The 20265-nt window shown below is 45.4% G+C and overlaps 1 protein-coding gene across 1 annotated transcript in view; it reads right to left on the reverse strand.

Moving 5' to 3' along the window:
• The window catches only part of ELAPOR2 (endosome-lysosome associated apoptosis and autophagy regulator family member 2), a 110677-nt gene extending 90704 nt beyond the window's left edge, over positions 1-19973 (reverse strand). The window contains exon 1 of the mRNA XM_064702978.1: positions 19690-19973. Within this exon, the coding sequence (XP_064559048.1) occupies positions 19690-19812 (123 nt within the window). The 5' untranslated portion in view covers positions 19813-19973. The remainder of the gene's footprint in view (positions 1-19689) is intronic.
• Positions 19974-20265: the final 292 nt, after the last annotated feature.

Raw genomic sequence — 20265 nt, forward strand, 5'->3', positions numbered from 1 at the left:
TCTGTGCTGCTGACTGCAGATAAAATGACCTCCAGCAGCAGGGTCTAGCCAAGCCTTGCTCAGTGCACTATTCCTCAGAAGTCCAGATTTACCCACAGGGCTAAGGAAGCTTAAGCAGCTACAAATCCAAATTTGTTAGCATTTCTAGCAGCTAGAGAGTGCCCAGAGCTGCAAGGTTCCCTCTTGCATCCAGCCAGGGCCTGGTGAGGGATGAGCTTGGCGTGACAGCAGTAGGCAGAGCTTTGTCCCTAACCCCATTAAACCCTGTTCCAGGGCAGGGTAATGTGTTATCAAAAGGGCTGCATCAGTCAAATCAATCAGCAGTGACTCATCAGGCCAGGACTGGGGGAAAGGCAGGAGGGACAGATCGGGGTTTTGCTCAGGCACAGTTCCACAGCTGTCCCTTGCTGCTGAATGTGCCAGTCTGGGGCACAAAGAGAGAAATGCATTCATAGCTGCTTCACCTGCCTGGGCAATGCAGCCAGCCTGTAACCACACACAGGGGAAGGCATGAAAAATCCTGCAGCTGCATTTTTGCAGTGGGAAATTAAACACTGATACAAGGCCTAGTCCATTTGACAAATTGCAAGCTGATTGTTACAGGCAGGCTTAAATGTGTGTGTCTAGAGATAGACAGACAGACAGACATAGCTATATCCTGCATGTATAATACAGAAATTTACCCTGATGTTAATTATTTCCTGGAGAGGAAAGGACTCTGCTGTGTGATAATGCACCTTTGGTAGGAAGCTGCTACAAGGCAAAGCAATAAAAACTCTTGGCTCACAAACAGCTCTCCAGAACTAAGGACCAAGACTGTGCTCCTGCTGTGTTTCCCTCCTAATTCAGCAGTTCAGAGGCAGAGATTTAGATCCCTTCTCCAGTATAATTAGGTCACTGCAGAGACCTAGCTGCACTGCTGTGATGTCCCAGCTTATCAAAGCACCCTCTCCCCTGCAGCTTACAGAGTGCTGCACAGTGACCTTGGGGCTTGTGTAACAGCCAGTGCAGCTCACAGTGGGGACTGATGCCACTGATGCCTCCTTATTGTGCTTCAGGTAACTAAAAGCTGAGCATCTACCTGGCAAAAGCCAGCATCCCTCTGTAGCCAGTGGAAAAAATGGGCACATTCAGCAGAAAAATCACTTTCAGGATGATAAATATTAATCTTTAATGGTGAATGTCTCTGCCAGATACTTAGGTCAAGCTAGGTGCTCAACTTGTACAAATAAAAGCAAGGTAAGTTCTTTTTATGGTAGAAATGCTGGTTCTGCCCTGGGTTACTTGCACACCATCAGGATCTCATGCTTGGACTATGCATGGATCACTGGAGCAAGGTCTCTTCATGCTGATTTTCTGCTGTCCTGGAGAACAGTGAGGGTGCTACGTGCTTTCCTAACATCTCACAAGTACCCAGTTATCCTCATCCCATGACAAAACTGCCTCCTCTCATCTTTACTGCCCAACTGCAGCTTCCAGAGTTCATCAAGAGCTTCTACTGCAGTGTCCCATGCTGGGCCAGCTGCCAGAGGGACACACTGACAGCCCAGGGACCAGAGCTCTTTGGGTCTGTGAAAAATGCCAATCACTTGTTTTTAAAATTTTAAAAGTTTAATAGTAATAAAATGGTTATAAAAATAGCAATATAATTAGAGTAATAATAATTTGGACAATTTGAGTTAGGACAATATGAGACAATAGAAACAAAGAGTTACAGATGGCCAGGTGCCTTTTCTGGGCAAAATGAGCCCAAAAAAGGACCCACATAAACAGAGGATTAACCCTTAAAAATAATAACCTGTTGCATATTCATACACCTCATACATGATGCATAAATTCCATTCAAACACAGGATTCTATCTGGCCAGTGTCAGCTTCTTCCTCTTAATCCTAAGATTAAGGGCGTCTTCAGAACTGAGCAAGGCAGGAAGAAGTTTATTTCTTCTGATAAGAGGGCAATAAATTCTCTTTCTCTGAAAGATTCAGGTGTCCTGTGACTGCTATCTCACTGTGAGTCCTTTCTTTAAAAATAGTATCTTCCATAGCATAGTTTCTATTTTAACATTTTGTTATAACCTAAAACTATATTTAACACATTACTTAAGAAAATTAATATAGCATAACTTTCTAACATAACACATATAATATTCATTTTCATATTTTTGAAAAGCCAATCATAAAATACGCATTTTTCACAGGTCTGTCCTGTTCAGCAGGCTAGAGACTGCCTGTGGAGAGCAGGTCATTGCCCCAATAATGTATTCCTATTTCTAGCATGTGTGGTGCCCAATGGGGCACTACTGGCTCTTCCCATCAGACTATCTACAGTGTAAATGCTAAATTTAAATCAAGTCAAAGTTTGTTAATCAAACTGTACTTTCAGTAACAGTCACATAAAGCCTCCCAAAACCTTGAGTCAGGCATCATTGCTTCCACCCCATCAAATTCATATAACCTATTTAAGTGCCACAGGACCTTCAAACACTATGCAGCTTAGCTCCACCTCATTTAACTTTACAGTTTTTCAAAGTTCACATTTTCAACTCTTCAATACTGAGAAGCCAACTTAACTTTTCTTTTCTCCCACCTTTTTCAATGAAAGCTGTGATTCCTGCATGAGCACATGACAAGGCTTCAAGGAAATCTTTTTCCCTTGTTTAGCAAAGCTGTTCAAGAGATTTGCAGGTCAGTATCACAATAAGCAATGCAGCAAACCAGCTGGCTTGTTTGGGACTTTTTGTAATTTAAAAGCTGGAACTGACTGCAAAGCAATGACTTTTCAGAGGAGCCAGCAAACATTTAAGTAGAGTTGGCTTTAAGTGCTATTAAAAATACTGCAAAACAAAAAGATATGGGAATTGATTGGGTTTGGCATTATGCCCCCTCTCAGCTGGGGTGAATGGGAGTGTGATCATTGATCACAGCTATTTCAGCAGCAGTTCAGGCTCAGTGTTGAACTGTTTGTGATACCTGGTCAGCGCCTCCCTGAAAGGATGGTTTGACTCCCACAGGATGTGTTCCTTTGGTGCAGGATGGAGAAATGCCTCTGGATCGACTGCCTCACTGTGCAGAGGCTAACACAGAGAGCAGTGGGCTTCTAGCTAAAAAAGGGGAATTCAGAGCACATGTGTATCCTGTATTCAGCACCAAAACCAGGCATTAATTGGCAGTCATCCTGTCAGATCTTCTGGAAAAGCAAAGAGCTGGAATGGGTTCAGCTGCTACTTGAGCAACTCCAGGGCAGAGCCACTCTCCCACTAATCAGGACACTTGACATTCATCACAAGGAATACAAGCTTCTCATCAGCAGCTCTGCAGGGCAGGTGCTTGTGAGGAAGGTGCAGCATCATGAGCTGACTCATTTCCCACTCCAATTCCATCATGCAGCCTGGCCCCAGCATCCCTGAGATGATCAGCTCGCAGTCCCCCCATGCAAGCATGAACCCTGCCATAAAGAAAGTCTGGTTACAGCCCCTCATGCTTGCCTTTCAAGAGAAGTCTGAATTTTTTAAAAAATTGGATTAAATAAGAACAAACAGAATGGAGAAGAAAAGAACTGTCCTGGGAAATCTTTCTTTTCTTCATTTGCTTCAGGGTGCCACAGAGCTGGAGATAAAAAGCAGCTTAAGCAGAAACAAGCAGCATTTGATCAGCACTGTTGACCTGCCAGCAGGAGGGAGCCATGGATATAAAAGCCTGGGAAAAATCAGCCAGGATCCATTTCTGCTGTACATCTCTCCAAAGACACAGCAGCACCCTTGTATGTATAAAACACCACCAGCCTGTGTGAAGGCTTTCCTCTAAGAAACTTCAGAGAGCAAGTACAAAACCAGGAGGATTTCATACACCACAGGAAACACCGTGGGAAATTAACACTTGAAGAGAGTCAACAGCTCAGGTCTAAATCACCTTTACCCTTCAGTTTGCTGCTACAGTCACCACCTGGTACACTTCAGTTTTCTGTGGCAGTACAATCAATATAGACACTGATTTCTCCACTATTAAATGTGTCCTGTGTTTTATCAAGCCAGCAGCAATTATGTTAATGGCATCTCCAGGTTTTGCACTCCTCATCTCTCCTCCCTCTGGCTTGGTTATCTAATGCATTTCAATTTTCTGACCATATTCATTACATCAAAAACACCTCTGAGCATGTTCAGGTCAGTTCCACCCTCAGAGGGAAAGTTCACCCTCTCCCTAAAGCAGGGGTTTTTCAACAAATTGGATTATAAGATTAGCGCTAGTAGCCCACATTGGTAATTATCATATAGAAAATAGCTCTTTTGACTGGGTCAGCCCTGCTAACTAGAGGAGGGCCAGGGATCTGCCCACACTCATGGACTTACTCATCTTGTTTGCAGGAATATCTTCTCCTTATACTCCTGTTCTTGGCAGGGTGGGCACAGCCTTTTAACCAATCCCAAACACCCTGAGCCACTTTCCTGTGGATTATCCCTGGAAAATATTTGTACCCCTAAGGTGGAACAAAATCTAACCAAATGAAACTTGAGCTACCCAGCATTTTCACCACCAGATAACAGTTCCTATGACTTTTTGTAGGTACTTTCCAATAGTCTTCAAGTGTCACCGTAAATCACCTCTGTTGTGTGTTGTGTTCTTGACCACAAAACACTAACAAGTAAGATTAATTCCATATCAATGGGATGAGTGATTTGTCTTCTCTTTGTAGCAGTAAAAACTCAATGCCAAAGAAATTTTCCAGTTGGGAATGCATCATCATCTCAACTATTATTTTTTTCATTGAAAACATGTCTTGCAGCCAGCAAATACCTTTCCTTGCAGGGACAGCACTTGTGTCTCTTAAATCAAAGCACAACAGAGAGCAACAATCCAGTTCTTTCACACCTTTAACACACAGCTCTCATTTTCTTCTTCCTACATGACAAAATACAATCCCCTTGCTATTATCTCAGTGTAAATTCAGGCTAGATCTATTCCACAAAAACTTTATGTTCTAGACATCAAAGAAGACCAGACTTGTGCCCCTGAGTAGGTCCCAAAGCCACCTGTATCACTTCTATCACCCCAGAACCTAAACCCTGACTGAGTCATCTCTGACACTCTCCCAGCTAAACCCTCACCCTTTTATTTTTGGCTTCTTTTAGGATTTTTTTTCCTTATGGCAGGTGAGTTTGCAGCCAAATCAGCATCAGTTCTGACTCAGCACTGTGACAGAATCATCAGCACCAACAAAGCAGAGCCAGCAGCTCAGCTGCACACGTCGTCCTAGATCATCCTAAATCAGCTCTGAGCCATGTCCCAAGTGCACAGTGATTACTGTCTGGCACTATTTATCACAGAGAGTATCAAAATACTGGTGAAACAAGGTCATTATGAGATTTAGACAATGTTTTGTACTTGAAAGGGTTTCATTTGTTTGTTTGTTTGCTTTAAAAGATGGTTGTTAAAATTAAAAAAAAAAAGGGGGGGTTATCCATTTCTCTCCTTCAAAAACAGAAGGTTTGTTTTCAAAAGACTGAAAACCAAAATGTTCCAGTACCAGCAATCAAAATCTAAACACATTTTCAGGTCCAGGATAAGACTCAAGGCATTAACAAGGGTTAGTGAGCAGGACACTCTTTTCCTAGTAGATGTAAGAGTTGGGGAAGATATGGCCATGCTGGATAATAACAGGATAATAACACTGAACCTTCACAGCAGCAGCCCCTAGAAAAACCTTGGCACCATCTGGGAGACATGTGGGACCTGTTCCCAAACACGGTTTCTTTCCTATCTCAAGCATGAGGCATTCAAGGCTGCTTTTCCTTTTACCAACCATCATCTGTTCTCCTCTAATCTCTCTATTTCTACTTAGTTGCTGCTCACTACTTCCTTCAGCAGGCGTTGACAGCAACCTACCCTATGACACAGGGAAGCCTGCAGTGATGGCATTCCCTGCTGAGCCCTGCAGGTCTGGGAGCCCCTGGCTCTGCCCCAGGTCAGTGCAGTCTGTGGGAGCCCTGCCAACACCTTCCCTGACACACGCCCAGGCTCATGGAAAAGGTTCCCTTCAAGTGATTCCAGCATTTCTGACCCAGGTCATCACCTGGCATAAAGCACCACACAGTGCTGCCAAAGCCTTCCTAACCAACACCTGGAGGAAAACATGGCCTGGATGAGGCAGCTGAGAGCCCAAATCCTGCAAAAACCCATCCTGGCCCCTGGCTAGCTGGTAATCCTGACTCCACGATTCATGGATGTGTCAGGAGTCCCAGCACAGCTCCCATTCTCACTCAGCCTCAGCCTATGAGGAAAAAGAAAAAATAAAATCATGGCCTTCTTTATAAATGATAAATCTCACCCTGAATGATCCAGTGATATTTGATGGTGGAAGAAATGCAATCTTGTGTTGGTTTAATGGCTACTACTGTTTTGAGTTTATGGTCTGTTACAGCAGTTTCCACTATGACTAAATCTCTTACCCTTGAATCATTACAGCCATGGCTCACTATCCAGTTTTTATGCCAGCATCTGTCTTCCTTGCCAGGTTTTCATTTCTGACACTTCACCAATCTCCCTGAGCTTCCCCCACCTTGCTCTGCTCCTGTGCTCTCTGCTGTGGTACCTGTGTTTCATCATCTGTCTCCTCACCTTTTGTGCACGTGTTTCCACTCCATTGACTTCACTGTCAGCAGTTTTGTAGCCTGGTTTTTGCTCCTCTTTCCTCATCTTTATGACCCTTCATCACCATGGAAAATGGAAGCTGTACGTTTCTCTTTCCCCCACAAAGACAAAATCCGTGTAGCAAGACGTGAAAGAAATAAAATGGTCTGTGTAGGAATCTTTCCCCAGCCTCTTCTGCTGACTATGAATCATTCATAGATTGTGTCTAATATCTCTCAAGGTGGTGAGAAATTAGGGAATACAACACTGGATCATCCCAGAAGCTGGTATAGGTAGCACCTGCTCTGTTGCCAAAACAGCAAATGCAGATGCTTCAGAGAAATGGACGAAGGTACCAATAAGGGGCACCAAGGAAATCAACTTAGAAGGAGAACTCCTTCCTAAATGAGCAAATCCCTTCAAAGATTTTAAAGCCAACAGAGACCAAATGAATTTCAGAAATCAAATAGTTGTATTTGATCAACCCAAAGGTTGTTACATAAAAATAAAAAATTATTACCTTTTAATAATAAAAACATTTAGCCTTTCAAGTGCACAAAAGTCATTTTTATTTCTACCTTATCCCATAGATTTGCATCTCATTAATTTTCTCTATCCCATGCATTAATGCATGGGATAATTCTTCTTTTTTTTGCTCTGTTAAGTCACTCCCTCCTCACCAAGACAGCCCCACCCTCTGCTGTGATCCCTGTGTGCTCATTAACCAGCTGTAGAACAAACACAGCATTCACGGTTCCTGAGTGCTAATGACAGGGCACACAACCCCTCTGACAGGTTTTATTCTTTCCTTTTCCTTTTAATCACCCACCCAAACTGCTTCACCTGCAATGACTTCAAGTCTCTTCCCAAGCAGGTCCAGCTCACTTACAACACAAGATATTCAGATATTTAGGTGTTTCAGATATCCAGGTTCCTGCCAGCACATCCCTGTCACTCCTGCCATGTGTGACAGGCATGCTGGCTTATGTCACCTTTCCAGGACTGACACATCTCCTCTCCATCCTTTACATACAAAGACAGAATTTCACTTTGCTTCCCACACTGCTTAGCTCAGTACCTAATATCCTGATTTAACATACTAACATACTAAAAATACTTCACACTTAGCTTAGGCATACTCAATTTTTTAACCTTTTCTCCTCATGAGAATTGGCACTTTTTCAACACACCAAATCTCCCTTACTTGACCCAAGTTCAATTTCATGCTCCTCCTTTATTCTTAAGATGCCTTTGCCTTCAAGTGATTTTATAAGACTCTTATTTTCCAGGAACATTTCTTGTATTGTTTTTGTCTTTTCCATAAGGATTCTAGCAGACTAGTGCAAAAATACATTCCATTAAAGAGAGCATTTAGCATTACCCTTTAATTTACCTGTCTACTGAGACAGAGTAGGTGAAGTGTCTGGGAGAGGTGAAGGGTCTGTGGAGCTAAAGCTGAAGGAGAGGCCGCGTTCCAGAGACAGCGAGGAGACAGAGAAAGAAAAACAGAAAAACCACGAGGTCAATCTGCCCCCGACCTAGGAATTCCTCCGATAAAGAAGAATTAGTGCTAAGTGTCATGCAAGATGAATATGTATGAACTTATTGTGAAACTGTATGCATATGCATTTGGAAGGGGGATAAAAGGAGGTCTGAAATCTTCAGGGGTACGCATGCCCTTTTGGGGAGTCTTGCGTCCGGCGCGCGTCGTAATAAAAGCATACCGGGCTTTACAACTTTTACAAGTTGTGAGGTTTCTTCTTTTCTCCGCAAAACATTTTGGCGAGCCAGGTAGGAGTTCTCTGTCCCCGCGGGGCAGGGGGGATAGACGGACCTCCATGGCGCGCCCCAGGATTTTTTCCTGGTGGGGCTCCGCTTGTCTCAACTTGCCACCTGCGAGGACAGACAACGACCCGCTGGCCTGCGGAGGAGAATACGGTATGTATGGGGCCCCAGGGGGGGAAGAACAAGGAAAGAACAAGGGAATTAACGACCCAGAGACGTCTGGGATCAGCCGATAGAGCGGCTGTATTAGAGACGGGGTTCGTTCCATCGTCCTGATAGAGCAGGACTGCCAGCGGCTCCGGGGTAAGCTAGCTGCAGCTGATAGAGCGGCTGTATTAGAGACGGGGTTCGTCGCCTCGTCGTCCTGATAGAGCAGGACTGCCAGCGGCTCCGGGGGTAAGCCGGGTGAACCCGTGTATGCGTGTATTAGAATTCAGATTCTGATAGGGCAGAGCTGAATTCGCGTATGTTTCTTCTGTTTGTGCGTGTGTGAGTGGTGTCCGGACACTGTGTTGCTGTATGGTTAATGTGTGTGGCCAGTGCACTGTGTTTGTGATCGTGCAGGTGATATGTGTATGGTGTACAAAAGAGAGTAAATCTACAGTGCCCTACAGTGCGGGGATGGGTCAGTACTCCCCGTGTTTGAAGCAGCCGAGTGAGGCCAGAGGCGCCGGCTGCAGCAGGCTGCGGGGGCAGGGAGAGAAGTGCCCCGCAGAGAAGTGAGTGGAGGAATGTCAGTGATGGTATTTATCGTGTTTGAATGTAGTGATTTGTGTAGATTTGGTACATTTTAACCGTGAGTATGAGCTCAGAGAGTTCTTTTGCCTTGGATGTTTGGACTTGATCTCTAGACTGTGTGCTGTTATTTTGATTGTGTCCAGGAAAAATTGATTTGAGTAAATGCCGAATTATGGTGTGCTGTGTTGTGTTGAGAAAAGTGAGCACTTTGAGAAATATGCCCTTCCCCAGTGATTTTGTGTGGTGATTTTCTTCCGCTGCATTGTGGTAATTTGATTCTCAGATTGTATAGTGGTGTTTGTGGAGATTTTAAGATTTTGTTGCAACAAGAGTAGCATTTTACATAGGAGAGCTATAGTACGGTGATTTATGTTTAACTTCGATAAAGTGAGTTAAAGGAATTCCAAGAATTCTCCCCCTCACAGCAATTCAAGCCTTGGCTCTAGTGAATTTGAGATAAGGCGGGGGGGGGAGGAGTGCGTGTGTCTGTGTCTGCAGGTATATCAGAGTTTTGGCTGTGACTAGCACAGCCCTTTTGCAAAGCAGCAAAACAAGTGTAAGTAGACACAGTGCTTAATTAGATTGTGCAAGAAGAGAACTAGAAAAGACTGATATTTTGTAAAACAGAGTTTATATAGAAGGGATGAATGAGATGAATTAGTTAATGAGACTTATGAGATTTATGAGACTTCGGTTGGTACTGCAGTAAGTCTTTACTGGAAACAATCTGCTGAAAGGATTTAAAGTTCTCTGTAATAAACAGAATAGCCAGCCTTTGTGGGCAATTTTGGGGAGCCTTTGGTACATCAAGAGGCCAGCAGGCTGTGTGAGGTGACAGTGGCTGCGCCCTGGGCACAGGGACAGCTCTGGCTGCCCTGTCTCCCCAGGGAACACGGGAATGGCCTGTGAGCAAAAGCTGGATGTGCAGGTATTATTGCAGTGCGGTGTTTATGAGAAACACTGGTATTGCTGTTTTGCTGTTCCAATAAGTGTCAGGGTACACGCCCCGAGTGTAAATTAAAGGTTTCTGGTCAAGCGGATTCAGAACCTAAGGTCTTAGAGCTTGTGTGTGGGAATCACATCTGATACCTGCCACCTGGAGCTGTGTGTATAGGAGGAAAACTGAGAAACTACTGTGAAGGTCTGTAGAAAGGTTTGAATGGAAGCGGGATAGGGCAAGGAGAAATAAATAATAAGAACTGACCAGAGCAAACAGGTTCCTAAATTAGCCCCTTTTGGGAGGGGCTCATTGGGAGGAGGTTGCCAGTAAGAGCAGCTCAGAAAATAAAAAGATTTATAGTGCTTCATTGCTGTTAGTACTGTTTTATAATAGGAAGATAAATGGGATAGTTTTTGTATGCTGAAATGTCTTTTGTTTTAAGAAATCACCCAGAATGACAAAGAGACTGTGAGATCAGACTGCTCTCTGGTCTTGGCCCCTGAAAAGGAAAACAAGGGAAAGAGAAAGCAAATCAAACATGTTGTTCAGCATGCAGCATAAAATAGCAACGTATGAAATCAGGCAAGGGTTATCACGCTGAAATGCGAAGCAATCACAGTTCGCAAAATGAGTACATATGATTTGTAAAGGCTTCCTCCCAAGGTAAGGGAGGAGGGGTAAAGGTAACCTTCCCAAAAGGGAAGAATTTTTGTCAGCACAAGGGTCATGTGTTCAGTTTTAAATAAAGCTTTAGTACCTGTGGAGAATGTTTATGTTGTAGTGTGGGGAATGAACAACTGGCCAGTCTGAAAAGGCATACTTTTGCAAACCTTTAAAGTAACGTGTACTATGTGTACCTAAAAGCTTTTGTACAATTCGCTCAATTTGCTAAACATTCTCAAATGAGAACGGTTACTCTGGAGGCAAATAATATAAAGATGTTAGGCTTAATATTAACAGACACTGAAATTAAGAAAGACATTAGTAAGGAGATATTAGAATAAGTAAATAAGTGTTTTCAAGGGTATGGGCCTCTGCTGCACCAGGGAGAGTGAAAGATGCTCCCCCATGGGATGCTCCCCCATCAAGCTTAATGAAAGAACACAACCAGTGAGAACTGAGTAGTACCCTCAAAAGGAAGGTAAGGAAGGAATCAGTCCAATAACTGGTAGTACTGGATTAAGGGCTGTCAATAAGATAACACAGAATTTGTACCCTGTGGTAGCAAATCCATAGACCTTACTAACTTGTTTAACACCTGAGCTAACCTGGTTCACTGTTTTAGGTCTAAGAGATGCCTTCTTTTGCCTCCCTATCCATGAAGCCAGCCAGAACATTTTTGCATTCAAACACAAGCTCACACAGTCCATGTGCCTGAAGGCTTCAAAATTCTCCACTCCGATTGGAGAACAGCTTGCAAGGACCCAGAGTCCCAGGAAGCTCCACAAAAGGAAAGGAGGCTGTTGCAGTACATAGATGGTCTTCTAGTAGCCACTCGGACGAGGGAAGCAAGAGAAGCCTGGACGGTAAGCCTTTTGAATTTCCTAGGACTCCAAGGATGCAGAGTCTCAAAGAAAAAGGCACAGGTAGTGAAACAGAAGGTAATCTACCTGGAGTAAGAAGTGAGTGCTGAGCAGCAGACTTTAAGGCAGGGAAGCCCTATGCCAAACCCTGAACCCCAGACAACGAAAGAACTCCAAACCTTCTTAGGCATGGCAGTGTAGTGCCAGCTGTGGGTTCATAATTGTGGACTGTTCTCCAGACCCCTCTATGCTCTTATTGCCAATGGGAACTGAGATCTCCAGTGGACAAGAGACACCACACGGGCCTTTTGCCAGCTAGAGAGTCCCCTCATGTCGGCTCCAGCTTTGAAACTTCCAGATGTAAGTAAAGCATTCTTTCTATTTTTCCATGCAAGGAATTGCTCTGGGAATATTGGCTCAGGACTTGGGTCCATACCGGAGGGCAGTTGCTTACCTCTCTAAGCAACTAGATGCAACAGCCAAAGGATAGCCAGGTTGCCTCAGAGCTGTAGCAGCAGTTGTGCTGAACATTCAAGAGGCACACAAGTTTACCCTGGGACAAAAATGACTGTGCTAGTGTCCCACACAGTGTCTGCAGTACTGGAAGTAAAGGGTGGCCACTGGCTTTTCACCAGAGAGGTTTCTGAAATACCAGGCCATCATGGTAGAGCAAGATGATGGAGAGATAGTGGTGACTAATATTGTCAACCCAGCTTCTTTTCTCAGTGGAATCAAGGAGAAGCAGTACACCATGATTGCCTAGAGACCACTGAAGCTACCTACTCCAGCCGCCCAGACTTAAAGGACACTCCTCCGGACGATGCAGAGACCTGGTTCACTGACAAGAAAGCGACATTGCAAAGTTCACAGTGACTACCTGCAGAGAGGTAATAGAGTCTGGACCCTTACCAACAGGTACCTCTGCACAGGATGCTGAGATAAATGCATGGACCCATGCCTTAGAAACAGCAAAAGGCATTCAGAGTTGTGCATGCACATGGAGCCATCTGGAAGGAGAGGGGACTGCTGACCTCACAGGGAAAGAAGAGACAATCCAGCAGCTGGAAGCAGTTCAGTTACCTGAAAAGGCATATTAAGGCACACCAGAGAGTGAGCTTAAAATTGGAGGAAAGAAATGAGCTGGCGGATGGAGAGGCAAAGAAAGCAGCAAAAGGTGAGGTACAGATTTTCCTCGAAGGTAAGCCATAATACAATAATACTAACCAAAAGAGACGTACAACTGCAAGGGGTGGGCTACCATTGAAAGAGAGCTAGTAATCCCTTCCCATTTTCGTAGTTACTAGTGAAGGAAGGGCACTAGAAAACACACTAGGGCCTAATTACTTAAAGCCTTTTATAGAGTGTGGCTCCTTTCTCAAAATGACCAAGGCTGCGAGTGATACAGAGTGCACTGGAATGAAGTGTTGACTTTGAAGTAGTAATTCCCACAGGCTTTCTAGAACACACATCTGATTGAAAGGGCTGTTGTATCATTGTCAGGAATCTATATGCCACTATCACTCAGGTGAGCTGATAATGTGATCCTTGCCTCCAGACTAACCTCAAAATACCCCGGGCCAAAACTTGGTCAGACTGGGAGAGGCCATGGGCCTGTATAGCAGTGGCAAATCAACTTTTCAGAACTCCCAAGGAAAGGGGGGTATCAGTATTTACTGGTATTAATAGATACATTTTCAGGGTGGCCAGAAACATTCCCCACCAGAACTGTCAAAGCTCAAGAGGTGACCAGATCATTTTTACAAGAGATAATACCACGCTTCAGAGTTCCAGCCACAATATCCTCAGATAAAGAATCACCTTTCATTTCCAAAATAGTGCAACAGATTAGTAGCCATCTGGGCATAGATTAAGAACTTCACACCCCATACTGCCCCAATCAAGCGGCCAGGGGGAGAGAATGAATCATTTGATTAAGCAGCAAATCATAAGACTAGGGCAAGAAGCTCTTCCACTAGCACTATTGCAAATTCAAACTAAACCTTTTGAGCTAAAGGAATGCTGAATCCTTTTAGAATGCCTTATAGAAGACCATAGAATACAAGAGGAATGTCCAAAATGTCCACTTACATGGTGGCATTAAGCAAACAGCTCAGAGTAATTGAGAAACTTGTGGCTGGAACTCGGAGCAGAGAGTTAGATAGCCTGGGGTTGATGTATATGTTAAGTCTCTTACAGAGAAGACTTCGGAACCACAGTGGGAGAGACCACTGCAAGTACCTCTCACCACCTTCACTGCAATCAAAATCAAGGAGCAGAATGCTGGATCCATCACTCTCGGGTGAAGAAGGCCCAGAAGCCCCTTCAGGAGTGACACCAGGAGACAATGAACTGAGACTAAAACTTACTCGGGCAAAATGAGTATATTGCGGTCGGGAGTAGCCCATACTTTAATGTACAGAATTGTTTTGTATGGAATTATAACTGAAGTTTTAGAACTAGAGAGTACCTCTACCCAAAGCAATGCTGAATGGCCTTGGTCCCTGGCATTTAATCAGTATACTGGATCCATAGGAAAACCTTTTGAGATAAAGAAGGTTTATATTAAACATATCTACTGTAGTAATCCACGAGAATCAAGTATGTGAGCAGTAAAAATAGCAAGAACAGGAGCTGTAAACACTTCAAGGAATCTGAAGAGAAGAAATCAAAGTAAAGTGCTTAGTCATCAATAGGATGGCTTATGAGAGACCAGATGTAATTAGTGTCTGAACCTCCCCTGGTGTATATGAGCACCAGGAAGTCTGTGATGACCTAAGTGAATCAGACTGTTGGTGTAATTTCACCCTGACACAGCCTGTAGAAGTGACCTGCCTTTGAGCTCAAGTTACTGTCAGATTTTCATTTGAATTCAAAGTGGACACTGCACTTTTTACCACAGCGGGGCCTTATAAGGTGATTTTCCTTATTTATAGCTATCCCTTTTCCTACTGAGATTTGGATCAGTGATTGTCCCAGTCTGAGGTGGTTGGATTCTGCTTAAAAGAGGTAGAGAGAGAGAGACCCCCTCAGAGCTCAGCAGCAGGCTGTAGGATTTTGAGCATCACTTTTGTGCTGAGTGTTTCAAATAGCAGAAACCTGATCCCAGTTTCTTCTGAGGCACTGCAATGAATTTAGGCTTTTCTCTCAAGATTTCCCCTCCATTATCTTCTGCCCTGAACACAGTCCACAGCTTGATCTTAGCTAAGGGCAAGGTGGGTGACCAGGAGAGACATTCCTGCTTGCCACACATCTGAGAAATCAGGTGCTTTGGAGGGAGAGAGAGGGGTTAGATTCCCTGAAGTCTCTACATTTCAGAACAAACATCTGTCTCAAGTATGACCTAAACCTCTGTAAGATACACTTGTGAAGTGTGTCTGAATTTGTAGTAAGAGCCCAGCACATCCCTCTGGCAGGGAGGGATGATCATGGACAGAAAGCAGTTCCTGTTCCCCATAACAAACATCTAACTGGCATATTAGGGACAAGATTAGGAGTTTTAAATAGAATTGATTCAGAAATACTGATGAATAAACTGGCTGCTGCAGCAGGTAGCCTAACAAAATTGAAGCAGCCTTTATAGTAATCTCTACTGGCATTAAGAACTAGCCAGTGACAGATTTCAAAAGTACTGCCAAAGTAAAGAAGTATGAACAGGCCGGGGACCAAGACCACAAATTGATAGTAGAAGCACTTAGTATAGTTCAAGATAATGTGTCTTTAGCTTTCAGTTGTATACAAGCACAGTTATGGATACAAGCAACAGCAGCTCTGATCATATAGGAAAGGGGTGAAGGTAATTTTCCAGCTCAAATTCAGAAAATTGAATGGGATAATGCAATTGATTTTGAAAGGAAGTTTTAATCCTGGTGGATTATGGTGAATTTCACCTATGATCCTATTTCTAATGTGGCCACTGCCTTTGTGCTTACCATATGTAATGCCACTGTTTATGTTATCCATCCCATCATTGCCCTAAGATTAAACCATAAAGAAACAACACTCTATCCTTCAGAACATAGAGTGTGGGCACAAAAAGATGAATGAAAAGTGGCAGGTAGTAAACTTAGAATCCTGCATTACTAGAGAACAAATGGGATTCATTTGTGAAAGCAATACTGCTAATGCCCAGGATGTGTTTGGACACTGAACAGAGTATTTGTCACTTTGAAATTCATCCAGTCACTGACCAGAAAACTGTGCTCGTATATACTGGAAAAGGGTGCATGTTTGAGAACTGTTTGTGCTGCTGTACAAATTAATAGCAATGATGTTATTCTGTCTAGTAGAAACCATTCTAATCTCTGTATTTGTATTTGTAATTTTGTTAAGATAAACTTAGGATTATCTATTACATTGTTAATTTGGAACTGTAGGATGCTACAACGAATAGCTGTACTAACCTCCTTGTCGAATGTACATGGTAAAGCGCTAAAAGACACTTATTGTCGTGGAAATTTTCCTTAAGTAAAAGAATTTACTTATTTCCTAGGAAAGGGGGGAATGAGACAGAGTAGGTGAAGTGTCTGGGAGAGGTGAAGGGTCTGTGGAGCTAAAGCTGAAGGAGAGGCCGCGTTCCAGAGACAGCGAGGAGACAGAGAAAGAAAAACAGAAAAACCACGAGGTCAATCTGCCCCCGACCTAGGAATTCCTCCGATAAAGAAGAATTAGTGCTAAGTGTCATGCAAGATGAATATGTATGAACTTATTGTGAAACTGTATGCATATGCATTTGGAAGGGGGATAAAAGGAGGTCTGAAATCTTCAGGGGTACGCATGCCCTTTTGGGGAGTCTTGCGTCCGGCGCGCGTCGTAATAAAAGCATACCGGGCTTTACAACTTTTACAAGTTGTGAGGTTTCTTCTTTTCTCCGCAAAACACTACTAAAACAGCAGGTAAACCATGCAATGCATCAGAATCACATTTATTATCAATGTCAAAGGCACTTCTCAATCTGCATAATAACTGAGAGTTGCACAGGAGTATGAAAGAAAACATCTTTGCCAGCAGGATACTCTGTATCTGTCTTTGAAAGCAATTTGGCTGAACGGGAATCAAGAGAAGAGTCACTCAGGGAGTTCAATTTTTTTATTACTATTGCAAAAAACAACTCAGGGAAAGAGGAAATGAAGAAAAGACCCATTTAGGCTGAGTATCAAATGTCCTAAAAGCAAAATCTGCTCAGATATGGGTGAATCTCTAAGGGGAGACTGAAGAAGACCCATTCAGGTTGAAAAGTTCAGAAAAGAAAAAGCACAAAACACTGGAATATAAGATGTAACAACCATTGTCCCTGCAGCAGCAGGGGGACTGGCATAAATACCTCATCATTTCCAAGATAACAGCTTAATGTGTATTTAATGGCAGTGAAAAGCATGGGTGTCATCAATTCCACTCAAAGTCATAATTTATGCAACACATGAAACATTTGCATGAGTACCCTGATCATCACTGGCACAACAGAAAGAATTCACCAAGCACTTTTCTTCTATCACTGCCCTAATCCGAGCTGCCAGGTCACCAGAGGCACAGGGCACAGTGATGGGTCTCCCCAGGTTCTGAGCTGAGGCTGCCTCCACCTCTTGGAGATGCACAAATCTCCTTTAAATTTGCTGCTGGCACTGGAGTGCCCAGGGATGGATGAATGACCATCACAGCCTGGACTGAGCACTGCTGTGCCAGAAGCTCATGGCTGTATCAATTTACTCCAAAAACTCCCAGGAGCATTCATTCAAGCTTCTTGTACCTTTGGTTTGCAGCACAAACACACAAACACACCCCTCCTAAAACCAGTGTGCTCAACTACTACAGTCCCTGATCAACGGAGTCAATGACAAAAAGGTTTCCGGAAAGTGACATTGCTAGACATTATTATTTTACTATCTATGTAATGAGAGCACCACAGAGCCTCAGGCACAGCCAGAGATCCCACTGCTCCAAATGTTGTGCCCGCACAGAAATCTCACAAACCAGCAGATATCTGTATTTGTCATAAGGGAGGGAACCAAAAACAAGTAGTCAAGGAAGGAGTGGGGGAAGTGCTGCTAAAGAAGGATCCCCTATAGATTGAAAATGAACTACCTGTCAGTACATTAAGCCTTGTGCGTCTCAGAGCTTTTGGGTGTAAAACAAAGGACATTTACCAAGTCTTTTAAGGACTGCAATACCCTCTGACAGGCTGTGCTTTCTTAGGGCTCAACTTCATCCCTGTCTGAGTCTGCCCAAATCAATCTCATCAGGTTGTTAATGGCAATACACCCAGGTCACTCAAATTGGACTGAATTAGGACAAATGGCAACGTTTTGAGACAAAAAAATTAACTCCTGTTCTTCCCTTTTGTAAAGCAGTTCATCTGCTACCCTGGTTCTTTGTAAGCTCCCTTTTTTTCCTCCCCTCTGTCTCCATCCAGGCATGTTTGTAATTACATTTCCTGGGACACACACCCCAGCACAAGCAACACACAGCTTTTTAACCCTGTGAGTGAGGCTGTTTCTGTTTCAAAGAGCACTCAACTCAAGTAAAACACATTGTCAGCCTCTCTGAAAAGAAAGCAAAAGCAAACAGGTCCAGATCCACAGCTGTACAGGAGTGAGGCTCCAGAGAGAATTTGCACACCTAAAGCCCAATGCAAGATGCCCAAAATACCAGCTCTACACTTTTGGTACCACTGCACAGGTTCAGCTCTCACCTTTAACTATCTGCAGAGATTCATTTTTTCATGCAAAGACTTGAGGATGAAAACAGTTCTACAAGTACCTGTTTCCCTTCACTAGCTGAAAAACCAGATAGGTAATTTAAAGCAGGTGGCTGCATAAATTCCTCTCATAAATTTAGGAAAAACATGCCCTGAGAATGATCAACATTTAGGAGAAACATGCCCAAAACAGACACTGATTTGCCAGACGTCACCTCTCCCTGCTGCAAGATTTCCCACGCTAGGCTAGCGCTGAGCTCTGCCACTTAGAAGACAGCAAGGAAATTTCATCGGCAAAGAGAGAATATTCCCCAGGTCAGAAATGCTCTCTTTCACCACAGAAAGGTCTTCTGCACCCCCAGCCAAGGAGGTCCCAAGCTGCAATAACCTCCAAGCATGGATCAGGACCCTTCATCAGCCAAGTGCTCCCCTCTGTCTGCAGTCACCCACCCGAGCCCACTCTGAAAACGCACAAATTCACTCTTGCTAAACGGTGCAACTGCAACAGGTAAAGTGGGGAAGCTCTTGGTCCCGGAGCATCCTCAGATAGGAGGGATTTAGAAGGAAGGGGGAGACCGTTGTTAATGCACTCACAGGTTTCTGCTTGCCTGAGCAGAGCTCCGGCCACCCAGACCTGTTTGGGATGGTGATACCCAGCCTCCCCACCTCTACTGCTGGTTTAAAACACAGCAAAGACCAACTCGCTCTTTAACAGCAGCACAGAGGATTTCCCTGCAGGTAGGAGTAAGGCTGGAAACCCTGGAAAAAACCTTCATGAAGCCCAGGTTCCTTCCCCGGGAAACCTCAGGGATCACCCGGGGCTGCGCATCCCTGTCCGGCCCCGCATCCCGCACAGCCGTGCGGAGCGTCCCCGCTCCGAACACACCGGCTCCCGCCAGGTTCGGCTTCCTACAGCAGCACAGAGCCAGAAAGTTTCTCTCGCCATGCCACACGCCCGGCTCAGCCCCGGACACACCGAGCTGGCACCGGGCGGGCGGGACATCACACACCATCCCTCCCTTACTCTCCACCTTTGCGCTGATCCAACACGGTATTTAGAAAAACAGCGAGACCAGCCGAGCCCCCTTCGTTCGGAGGGGGGACTCAGCTATTTCCATGTACTGAAAGGAGCAGGGATCACCACGGGCAAGGCGAGTGGGGAGAGCGGATCGCGACCGACGGGCAAGGAGCGGCTCCGCTCGTGATGCGGGGGGCTCGGCCGCAGAGGATCCTTCCCCGTGGGTCTGACCCTTCTGCCATTCCCCGGACAGCGCTGGGGAGCCAGGAATACCCCCTGGCTGGGACACCACCCTCCTCCCGAGCCGGTGCGTGCCCCCCACTCGCCCTTACGGATGGGGAAAACCCAAAGAGCACTCGGGAAATCTCACCTCTTCGCAGGGCGGCAGCTGCAGGGCGGCCGCCTGCCAGCCCAGCAGCCAGCAGCACAGCCAGGCGCTGCCCGGGTACCCTCCGGCCCGCCGCATCCTCAGCAGCAGCATCATCATCATCATCCTCCTCCTCCCCCGCTCAGCCCTTCCCGGGGCCGGGGGTGCTGCTGGGGCTCAGCGCCCCCCGCTCCTGCCGGACACCTGCGAGCCCCGGCCGCGGGCTGCCCCTGGCCCTGCGCATAACCCCGGGGCTCCGGCGCACCGCGGCCCCGCCGGCCCCGGCAGCCGGCACCGGAGAGCCGGGAGGAGGGGCCGGCAGCGGGGGGAGGAGGAGGAGCAGCGGCGGGAGGGGGAGGAAGGCTGGCAGCGCAGGCGCACGCTGTCGAGGCTGGTCCAGCCCCGGCGTGGCGAAGGGAGCGCGGAGCATCCTCCGGCTGCATCCCGCCAGCCCCAAAACCCCCGCAGGCAGCGCCGGCAGCCCGGATCTTACTGGGGAGCACACAGCAGCCCCCGCTGGCACCTCTGCTGTCGATAGGCTCCAGGATGGAATGCCCCCTTTCCCCAGCCCTGCCCTGG

The sequence above is a fragment of the Zonotrichia leucophrys genome, chromosome 1A, assembly GCF_028769735.1.
Source record: "Zonotrichia leucophrys gambelii isolate GWCS_2022_RI chromosome 1A, RI_Zleu_2.0, whole genome shotgun sequence".
Lineage (NCBI taxonomy): Eukaryota > Metazoa > Chordata > Aves > Passeriformes > Passerellidae > Zonotrichia > Zonotrichia leucophrys.